The 11173-nt window shown below is 38.5% G+C and overlaps 1 protein-coding gene across 1 annotated transcript; it reads left to right on the forward strand.

Moving 5' to 3' along the window:
• Positions 1-356: 356 nt before the first annotated feature.
• On the forward strand, positions 357-10967 carry LOC105034070 (phototropic-responsive NPH3 family protein NPY4). The gene is given in 12 exon segments (XM_010909090.4): positions 357-834; positions 1851-2587; positions 6080-6149; positions 8131-8164; positions 8167-8205; positions 8208-8617; positions 8620-8716; positions 8719-8946; positions 8949-9310; positions 10028-10343; positions 10346-10459; positions 10462-10967. Coding segments are annotated over 11 exon segments (1872 nt in total). The 5' UTR covers positions 357-834; positions 1851-2525; the 3' UTR covers positions 10602-10967.
• The last annotated feature ends 206 nt before the right edge of the window (positions 10968-11173 follow it).

Here is an 11173-nt window from a genome sequence, read left to right on the forward strand (position 1 = left end):
ATATCTGTATCTATATTTATATTTATCAAATAAAATAAATATAAATATGAATATATTGGTATCTGATTTAATTTCAGTGGTAGTTCATTAGGATTGGTCAAAAAGTCAAGTAATATTTTTTTATAATAGAATAGTAATTTAGGAGATGTTTAGTCGTAGATGGTTGGGTCCGAAATTTGAAGAGAAATAGATAATTTTTATTCCAACCGTTTGATCAGAAGGGTCTTATTTTGGTTCCGAATAAAATGAGAATGAGCTGGTCTACTAAACACTCCATCCCTGCCCTTTTCCAAAATTCAAATTTTTATTCTGAATTCTCTACTCGATCATCCGTCCCCACCCCACAACAGCTCCACCCCACCGCCCAACGGGGTGTCATCCGAAGGTAACTACTTGGACTAACGTGGTGGCGCTATAGATTTTTCGTGCAAGCAAGATGAGACCCGAAGGACATAAACGTCAATTTGGAGTCAGCTCGTCTCTAGAAGAGCTCCGAGCGCAGACAGTGGGAAGAGATCAGAGTTGATATAAATCGTGGGGTTGGTGCGGTGGAGATCAAAGAAGAGAAAAAAAAAAAAAAAAGAGAGAAAAGAAGAGAGAGTTCTCTGAATGCTTGCATCTACCAGCCTTGCTTCAAAGAAAGAAGAGAACTTTATCCGAGCTGGTTGATACTTGGCCTTTTGTGGTGATTGGATTTTAGATTTTTGCTCTTCTTTTGTTTGGATTTTAGGAGGGGGGAGTGACCGACTGACAGAAGGGGAGGAGGGGGCCATGATGTTGGGTCTGGTGCCGTTACTCTTTGTGGAACTCTCCTTGTAGGACACCTGGAGTGTGGTAAGATTCTCGCCTTTTTTGTTGTTTTTTCGGGCCTCTTGTTTCTTTTTCCTCTCTTCTTAGACTACAATGCCTTTAACTTAAGTGTTTCAGTCTGGTGGATATTGGGTCTCCTCTGATTCTTCTTGAGGTAGGTTTAAAGGCTCTTTTTTCGATATTTTTTTCCCTCATATTTGAAACTAAGTTGTTCTTTCTTGCGATCTGAAGTTTTGAGATTTTATAGCAAAAAGTTTTTTTTTCCGAAACATTTATGTATCTGTTCTCAGTTTCTTTTGATAGGTTCGCAATGTCTTGGATTTAGTTCCTTTTTGCGGTTCTTTCATGAAAAAGATCCTTTTCCCCTACTTTTATGAAGAAAGATCGTCGTTTTCTTTAATATCTATCACTTCATCCATTGTATTCTTTTATAAGGTTTTGCTTATTATCATCATTTGTGTTGCATTTAATCGATCTTGAAACTGCTTCTCTCTGCTGGTGTTTTGCTCTGGGAAATAAAAATTCCATTTTTCCAGTAGTTGTTCTTCTTTTTCTGGGTTGGTGGAGATCTGTTCCATGTTTTTCCTTTTCAACCCTATATAATTTGGTTTGCATTTAATGAATTTCTACTGCATGCTCGTATATATTTCCTTTTCTCAAAAAAATAAATTTTCCTTGGATTCTACCATTCATCTGGTTTAATTTATTTTTAAGCTTGCAGTTTCTTGGAACTCATCCTATACATACACAGGATGCAATTTCCTTTTCTAGTTTTTTACTGTAATGTCGGTTTTGCGTTTGTTGATTTGAAGTTGGTCTCTTGTCCTGCTACTAGCATTTTTAACTCTTTGTGGCTTTCATTTGATCATTATGTATAGGAGTTTCAACATGGATTTCCTCCACTTGGAAAAGATTCCTTTCAGCAGTTGTTCATGTGGTCTCCCTACACCCCCTTCCCCACTGCTGGAAAAGATGCTCATTGTCTGTGGTTTCAATGCATCTCCTCCCCTCACCTCTAGATGCTGTCTTTGCTTTTGTAGGTGATGTGATCATCGAAATCAGGCTTAGATTGGAGGAATGTGGATTCTAAGGTTTGTGACTTGATTCTCACAGCACCAGATCTTCAAGACCGCAGATAAAGGGGAAACAAAAAAGAAATACTGGGATACAACTGAGCTGAGAGGAAACTATTAACAAATTCGCATCAGGGCGGGGCGTCAGCTTAGTGCTTGTGGGTGTCCATGCTCTTCCTAATTGTTTACTAATCTAGAGGTCCTGTTGTTCCTGTCACCTTTCCTTGATCCACTGGTCTCCGGACTCCGTGGGTGCTGCCACGGCCCGGGGAAACACTAAACTCTCTCTGTTAGAGCGCATCTTCAGGCCCCTTGCTCATTTCAGTAGGAGGAAGTCTGTGATGCCTCATAGATCTTAGACCCAACTGTTCTTCTTTAGGACAAATCTGTTTGCTTACACTCACCTCTTTCCCTTTCAAGCTTGGCTCGCGAAAATATTCGATCTTTTTGCTGATACAAAAGGTTCAACGACCCCACCTTCAAAGCTTCTCTCCCCCACGTGGATTTTCTTTGTTTCTGTTGCTATAGATTGCCGGGCATGTGGGGCAGTTGTGTAGCTATGCATATGATGAATAGGGATGGGGGGATGAGGCGTAAGGTTTCTGGTAGTGAAGAAGAGGTGACCTTCTTGTTTTTGGCACAATGAAGTATATGAAGCTTGGATCGAAGCCTGATGTTTTTCAGACAGAAGGGAACAATATCAGGTGAGTTCCTAGAAAGCTCTTTATTCCTTTTTTTTTTTTTTCAGAAAGAAAGTGGTTATTTTATGATTTATTTAGCATTTGTGTTGTTCTTCTGGAAATATTTTCTTTTCCTTGCATTCATTCCCCCTTAAATTTGCTATATTGGAACTGTATTGCATCACGTTCTGGGTTGATTCATTTGGCAGATGCATCTGATTATAAGCTTGTAATCTATCAGATCCATCCATTGTTTTTGGTGTTAGCAGTAGGCTTTTTACTGTTCCGATATTCAAGGAGATATCTAAGATTTTAATACAAATTCTGTTAGTGAAGGATGGTGGTGCTAATGGGACTGGCAACACCCAATCAGGATCATAATAGTTTTGTTCTCCTAAAATGTCTTGGTCCCACCCTACATTTCCGTACTACATTCATATTAGTTATAGGTGGATTTTCCAGGATCTGCTCTTATTCATTATCTTACTTTTAAGGCCCAACTGGTGGAGCTTAACTAGCAGGCATTTGTGAGTCCCCGCTATACTTTTCACATGTGATTTGCCAAGTTGCTCGTCAAGATACGAGTACCTTCTTTGTCAATGTTCCTTTTTCTTTGCCAAAAAAAAAATAGTTTTGTTTTCAAGAAAAGGAAAGGAAAAGAAAGTTTCTCTCCTTGCTAAACTCTCTTAGTGTGCAACTCTTAAACTGAGTGAAATATGCTCCTTTTCCACATCCTACTGAGAGTTTCAAGTTTCTCCTCGGCTCTTAAGGATGAAATGGCCAGTAAAATATCTCCTGGTTGTGAATAAAGCTATCTTATTTCTCTAATGAGATAAAGGATTAGAAAGTTGCTGTCTCTTTCCATTAGCTTTCCTAGGATCAGCTGATGGCTGATTATGGAGATTTTATGATGCTTTGCAATATGAGAAATTTATGGTTTAATAATTTAATCATGGACATTTGATATGTTAATTGTTTGCTTTTAACTTTCTAGACATAATCAGAGAAATTCCAATAATTTGGAAGAAAGGGTTAGGAGTATAATTGAACCAAATTATGTTTCTCATACTATTGTGAGAATTTCTTTTCAGCTCTTTTGCTTATTACAGTGTGCTTATTTAATTAAATTTGATATGCGAGCAGAACTCTGATTTCTGATCTTCTAGGCAATCGACTATATGTTCAACCTGGTTTCTGAGAAGAGGGTTGTGGTATTCATTCTGTGATGTATACTGCTCTTCATGTCATTACAACCATGGATGCGACTAGAAGTTACCATGTTAACCTGGCCCCATGAAATACCTTCTATAAAAACCCTTTTAATCTCTTTGTTTCTAATTGAAAAACATGGGAGATGTTAGAGACAGCCAATCTTCAACCCATTCTACGGTATATACCCAATGATTCCCATTTAGTAGATTTTGTCCAATGGCTATTATTGCATTCTTTCTGTAGTCTTTAAATGGATTCTGTTTGCAGCAGGGCAGCCTCTTACTTGCAGGTTATTAAATATCTGAAGAATCTGGCTTAGAACACTAATGAGATAAAGTGTTTCCCCAAAGACTTGCTCTTCAAGTTTTATGGTATTAAAGCTTGTGACATTTGTTCGACGATGTCTAGAAATATTTGGTGACGTCTTGCAGAAACCTATCATCCATTCATGTGTTCTCATGCTAGATTGAATCATGCATGTCCTTTATCCTTGTGTCCTCATATTTTTTGATGGATTGCCACTGGCATTTGTATGCCTGCTTCTTGGTGATTTTACTCATCACTGTTATGCTACTGAATTAGTTTAGGGACTGTACTGACCAAGTCAGAGAATTATGATCCCATCCTACAGAAAAGCACTCATTCATGCTTTTACAATTTAGAAACTTATTTCACTAAAAATGGTTGTCATAAAATCACTTCTTAATCTTTGTTTTGAGGTTTTGTGCTTTATTTTATAATCATTCAGCTCTGATTTTGTGATGTTTTCATTAACATTGGAGTCAAAATTGTCAAAGTTACTTTCTGCTTTTAAGTCGAAGCTGATTGCTGCTTTAAAAGTAATTTTGCTTGATATCTACAGGCATTGGTTTAAGCTATTAGCTTCAAGTGGGCCAATCTTTATTGTTCAATTTTGCCCTGCTTGTCATTTCTAGTACTTTAAGTGCTTTGCCCTTCTGGTTTTGTTACATGAACCATGTCCACTAATCTATGTTTCATCATATAGTGATCCACATTGTAATAGCTTGAAAGCATGATTAATGCTGGATTGTACCTAGACCTTTGTTGCCCAAACTTTTCACTTTTTTGTTTTTGGAGAGTCTGAGTATTCTTTACTTAATTGACATGTCCTTTTCTTTTTCTCAAGGACCTTCTTTGCATTGTGGTGCTTCATAAAAATTATCCATCTTTTGTGATATTTCTTCATTGATTCTATAGTATTTCTTTTGCTTATTTCCTGCTTTTCTTTTTTCACCCTTGACCTGTTTTTATTGAAATCTTGTCTTTTGAGCCATTATTGCATTTTATGTGATCCACATAATTTGCCTATCTTCAGCTTGTTGTCATCCCAACTTTATTTGATCTCTTACATGCCAACCACAGTTTAGCATCTGAATTATCTCCTAGTACATGTCATCTTTACCAGTGGCTCACTGTTTATTCCATTTGATGTCTTTTTGTGGATATTTTGAGGTTTTGATTTGTGCTGGGTTACCTAGGTAGGTTGTTTGGAAGGCGCTCTCATCACTCACAGGACTCCATATTTTAACTCATGAATTGTCGTTTGCTTTCTTCTTATATTTGCATTATGTAATGCTTATTCATGGTTTGAAAAGTTGGTTTTGATTTTGGTTTGGCCAACCAACCAAATGAGCTTTGCTTTTAGTGATTCAGCTTTGAGCAACATTGAGTAAGATGACGGCACAAATCTTCATTTCGCATTCTTTTTTCTTGTAGTCTTTGGTTTTCTTCCTCTTTTGTATTCCCTCCTCCAGTTTTCCTGTCAGCCTTCCTTACGTAACCATACATCAGCATCTACTAAAATAACAGAGAGTTTGTTGTGTGGTGTATGTTTGCTTTTTGAATAACACTACTATCTTCCCTGATTATTGGTGTTGGACTTTCATGATGTTAGAACGCCTGGACCAGATAATCTTCTTTGCTAGACACTTGAGGATTTCATTTGATCATTGGGTCTGATGCTTAAAGGAGACGTCTTCCTATGAACATGTATCAGGTTTGGGTTGGAGTTAGCTTTTCCCAGGCTTGGTCCATATCTAAAGTTTCTTTCTAGGTCTGGCCAAACACATTTGTTATAGAACTTGTAAACATGGTCAAAAACCAGGTCTGTCTTGATTGATAAGTTACAGCTTTGCTTTGTCCCTGTGAATTTCTCTTCTTCACATGTTTGAGCATACCTGTCATTGTTCCGCATATGCCATTAATGAAGAACATTTGCTGAATTTGTTTGGACTATAGGTTCTAATTTATTTTTCTGATCTTGAAATGATTTTAACTTTGCAGGTTTGTGGCAACTGAGTTAGCTACTGACATCATTGTTAATGTAGGAGATGTGAAGTTTTATCTACACAAGGTAATGAAACTAGGTCATATTGAGATATATCTAGTTGTAGAATTCTGGATGAAGTCTGGATGCTTGATTTAGTATCTTCATCTCTCATGCCATAAGAAATGTGTCTACTGGCCTTCCATGAATGTCATGGGCTTCCTCCCCCACATCCTAAACTCTTTGGATACTTGAGCTTGTGGAAGAAAAATATTTTCTTTAGTAGATTAACCTTCTTATTATGGCAACTGATCAAAGAGATGTTGTAATTGCTTTTGCTCAAATATGGCCATATGTAGGTAATTCTCAAGAAGAGTCCAATACTCGATGTTATGATTCCCCAAATTTCTAAGGATTTTGGAAAAAAATATTAAAACACCAATTATCTTCTTCACATAGCCATTATTCCATAAAGTAAATGAAATGCATAAAATTCTTATAATGCGCATTCATCACTTTCATGTATTTGGTGTGCCTCATTGCTTTTTGGTTAAGACCCAAGGACCATAACTATCAAGCCTTGTCATAATTATCTAGGCTTAACTTTTAAATCCTAATTCAACAACCATTCCTATTAAATGCAACCTGCAACATTCGAGAAGTCATTTCTAAATATTTTTTCCGACTTCCATCTATCTCAGCTAGGTCTTTTCCTTGTCCTTTAAGGTGCAGATTCCAACACCTCTTTTGATGGATTTTTCTGAGATCTTCACTGCACATGCTTAAGGCTCCTTGTCACTTTGCCCTTGACCAATGCAGCTGTTGCATCCATTTAAACAATCTTGCTTTGGTTTTGGCATTCCTTTTTCTATCTTACTTTTGTCTAAACGTCACTTTTTTTTCCATGTTCACCTTTTTTTTAAGATCCTTTGGCCTACAATCCTGTTCTTGTAACTTTGTGAGCCAGACCATGGTTAATAGAATTTCCCTCAAGATACCTAGGCATGCATTGCTCGCATTGTACTTTAGAAGCTCCTCTCCAATTTATTTAGTTAGTTCTAGTTCTAATAGATGTCTTCAACTATTTCCTGGCAACACTTTTCATTATTATTTCCATTAAAATTGTTCGTTACATCTTTTTTGCATACTGATTATACTCTTTCGTCCTCTGAGTTTGTCCTTCATAATCCGAATTTTGTATTTAATCTTATCCTCTTCTTATTTATTTATACTCATACCATCTATGTACAGCACACGAGGACATCTTCTTGAAAGTTAGCAGTATTTTCATCTATGACTAGTGTAAGGAGATACGGGCATAGTGCTAATCCTTGGTGTAAAATCTGTGGTGATTGGAAATTTTGTCTCTCATGATAACTCTCGACACTGCCCAGGAATACGTGTACTCAATTATTTCAATGTGCTGCTTATTCATGTTTAATAAAGATATAACTATCTTTGCTTTCGCCAAGTTCCTAGAGACCCTTTAATCAGGAATTTTTTTAATTTTAACTTTATGCATATGTGATTCTCATTGGTTTTCTTATGATTAATCTGGGTGATGTTTGCTGACATGTGATTTCTTTTTTGACTTAGAAGATACTTTGCATTTACCTGACCTTCTGTATTTCTTTTCTAACACAAACAAAAAACTCCAGAATGCCCTTGCATCCTCAGTTCTAAGAAATAATTGGACCGGTATATTTACTCCAATGATAATTTTCTAATTGTTACCCTTGATTTAAAAATAGCCTATTCTGATTTAGGAGGTGCTAGCTTATCAAGCTTGTAAAGTTCTTGGCAGTTGGACCAAGCGCCTAGGATCAAACCTCACCTTCACCAAAGGTTTGGGGGTTTACAGGTCTTTGGGTAAGGGCTACCCCACATAGTGTATCTCATTGCCAGGCCATTCTATTGGGAAAAAGGAAACTTGTACTGATTTTATTCCTATGTGATTTCAGTTCACCCACATACAACTAATCTGGACTATGAAAGCTAATACAATTTTGCATATTCATTGAACTTCTCCCTCTTGATGTTCACATTTATGTTGCTGGTTAATATGCAGTTTCCGCTCCTATCCAAGAGTTCTCGCATGCAAAAGTTGGTGGCAGTGCAAATGAGGAAAACAATGATGAGATTGATCTTCCGACATACCAGGGGGCCCTGCAGCCTTTGAAATATGTGCTAAATTTTGCTATGGCATGATTGTCACCCTCAATGCATACAATGTAGTTGCAGCTCGCTGTGCGGCAGAGTATCTTGAAATGCACGAAAACATTGAAAAAGGGAATCTCATCTACAAAATTGAAGTCTTCTTAAATTCTAGCATTTTCCGCAGTTGGAAGGACTCGATCATAGTTCTTCAGACCACAAAATTGCTGCTACCTTTGTCTGAGGACTTGAAGGTGGTCAGCCACTGCATTGACTCTATTGCTTTCAAGGCCTCCATTGATCCTTCTGAGGTTGAATGGTCTTACACCTACAACAGAAAGAAACTTCCATCTGAAAATGGCCTGGATCCACATTGGAATGGGGTCAGGAAGCAACAGACTGTGCCAAGGACTGGTGGGTTGAGGACCTTTGTGAGCTCGACATGGATTTCTACAAGCGGGTTATAATTGCCATCAAGAATAAGGGGAGAATGTCTGGTGAAGTATTGGAGAAGCTTTAAAGGCTTATGCATATAGAAGGCTTTCAGGTTTCAGCAAATGTACTGTGACCCATGGAAGTGATGTTCTCAAAAACCAGGCAATTCTTGAGACAATTGTGTGGCTCTTGCCAGCAGAGGCAGGTTCAGTTTCATGCAGTTTCCTTCTCAAGCTACTGAGAGCTGCATGCTTGCTAGACTCTGAAGAAATGAGCAAGAAACAGTTGATTAAGCGATAGGCTGCCAGTTGGAAGAAGCTACTGTATCTGATCTTTTAATTCCTGCTGCAGCAGGGGAATCCACTATCTATGACATCGACATGGTTTTAAGTATAGTGGAGGAGTTTATCATGCAAGACAATAGCAATGCTCGAACAAGCCCACAGGCTACTGGGGAACTTCTGGAGGTTAGGAGTCCAGCTTTTGTTTCTGGTAGTTCAAAGCTTGCTGTTGCAAAGCTAGTTGATGGGTACCTTGCTGAAATTGCAAAAGACCCTAATTTACCTCTTTCAAAGCTTATTGAACTTGCTGAAATGGTATCAGTTGCTTCTAGGCCAGTGCATGATGGACTTTATCGTGCTATTGACATGTACTTGAAGGTAAAATCTCAAAATCCCGGATTCTCTGTCATTTTATAGTTTTTAGGATGACATAGTCTATATCATGCTGCTAGCTTATGAACTGTTCACAACGTACAAGAAGGTTTTTCCATGAATAGGCCAATTGATTTTCTATCTTTCCTTACAGTACCCTTAACAACTAAGCATATCCCAATCCTCCTGGCCACCAATTCCTAATAAAAGGATGTTCCAGTAGAACTGAAATCCTCCTTCCAACTCCCATCCATGTTACTCCTCTTGCTCTTGTTAACCCATGTAGCCCCTTTTTTCTCTAATTGGAGCCTTAGAGCTTGTTGGCATGTTCATGGGAATTAAGTTTTTCACAATGTTTTGTGCAACTTGCGCACTTCCACATGGAAATCCTCTTAGTATTTTTGGGTCAATCTCAGCATTTTTGTTTTTTTTTTTATAACTGTGCTCGTTTGTGCAATCTTCATTTCCTTATTTCCTAAGCCAAGCATCATTGGTCATATTGACTTATCATGTTAATGATCAAATTGAGACATAGGAATTCTGGGAATGCTTTAATATTTTTGTCCATGGTATGCATTTCAGATACTCTATAGTTCTGCATATCTCAAGAATCATTTTGACTCCAAAATAGCAGTTCTGCATTCTGATCAATGCTTGTCACTGCCTCTTGACAGTGTTATGCATTCTTTACATTTTTCTTTTTTCCCATTGATGCTGGAGCAGGAACACCCGGGTCTGACAAAGAGCGAGAAAAAGAAAATATGTGGTCTAATGGACTGCAAGAAGCTGTCAGTGGATGCGTGCATGCATGCTGTGCAGAATGATCGCCTTCCTCTCCGTGTTGTGGTTCAAGTGCTCTTTTTTGAACAGTTGAGGGCCTCTGCGGCTGCTACTCCTGGCAATGGAGCTGACATTCCACAAAGTGCTAGATTGCTACTACCTCGGGAGAATGACACTTCTTATGCTAGCTCAAGATCAGCTGCCATGACCAATGCCGAGGATGACTGGGATGGTGCAGTTGGAGATGTCAGTTCTCTGAAGTCATGAGTTTGGTAGGTAGAGGTGGAGGGAGTGAAAGGAGCAGCGGCAGCAACGAAGTTAACAAGAATGGTGATGAGAAGGGCAATGGCAAAGTGAAGGGAATGCTGATGCCCAAGAGATACTAAACAAGCTCTGGTCCAGCAAGGGTCAAGGTGGGGAGAATAGCAATTCTGACACATCCGACAGCCCGGGTTCTACTAACGTGGAGGAGTCTAAGTCTACACCTTCAAGGAACACGAGGCGATCAGTTTCGTAATGGGAAAGCTGTGGGCATTGGTGTTTTTGATCTATTGTTTCATCTGACATTAGAAATGATTTTAGAACAGGAACAGCTCACACAAGAACCCAGTGAGCTTGAGTTCACAGAAGGTTATTTTGCTGGCTGGGTTCAAGGTCCTGGTTGCCAATAGCATGCTAAGAAGCATTTTCAGTTGGGGGATTGTGTATGAATGATGACCCAGTTTTGTTTGCCTGTATCATAAAGATAGAATAGCTATGTTTTGTTGCAGTAAAGTCTATATGAGATAGTTTGATGAGAGTTTGTCGTCATTTAGGTGATCTCTCTCTGAAAACTGGATTCCATTTGAACTCTTGGTGAAGATAAGCACATGAGGGACATCAACTTCCTGGTTTGTGTGGTGGAAACTAAAAAAGCTTTCATGAGGCAAAATCTGGCTTCATCATCTTAGGGGAAGTGAAGTTTGGTATCTTCTATAGCTTCGATGGTGGCTCTGACATAGTTTGACAAGTTGTCCATGGGTCCGATCTCCAGCAAGAAGACCACGACCTCGTCTCTATAGCATTTCTCCGTGCAAGTTTCCGTTTGAA

The sequence above is a fragment of the Elaeis guineensis genome, chromosome 2 (genome assembly GCF_000442705.2).
Source record: "Elaeis guineensis isolate ETL-2024a chromosome 2, EG11, whole genome shotgun sequence".
Taxonomy (NCBI): Eukaryota; Viridiplantae; Streptophyta; class Magnoliopsida; order Arecales; family Arecaceae; genus Elaeis; species Elaeis guineensis.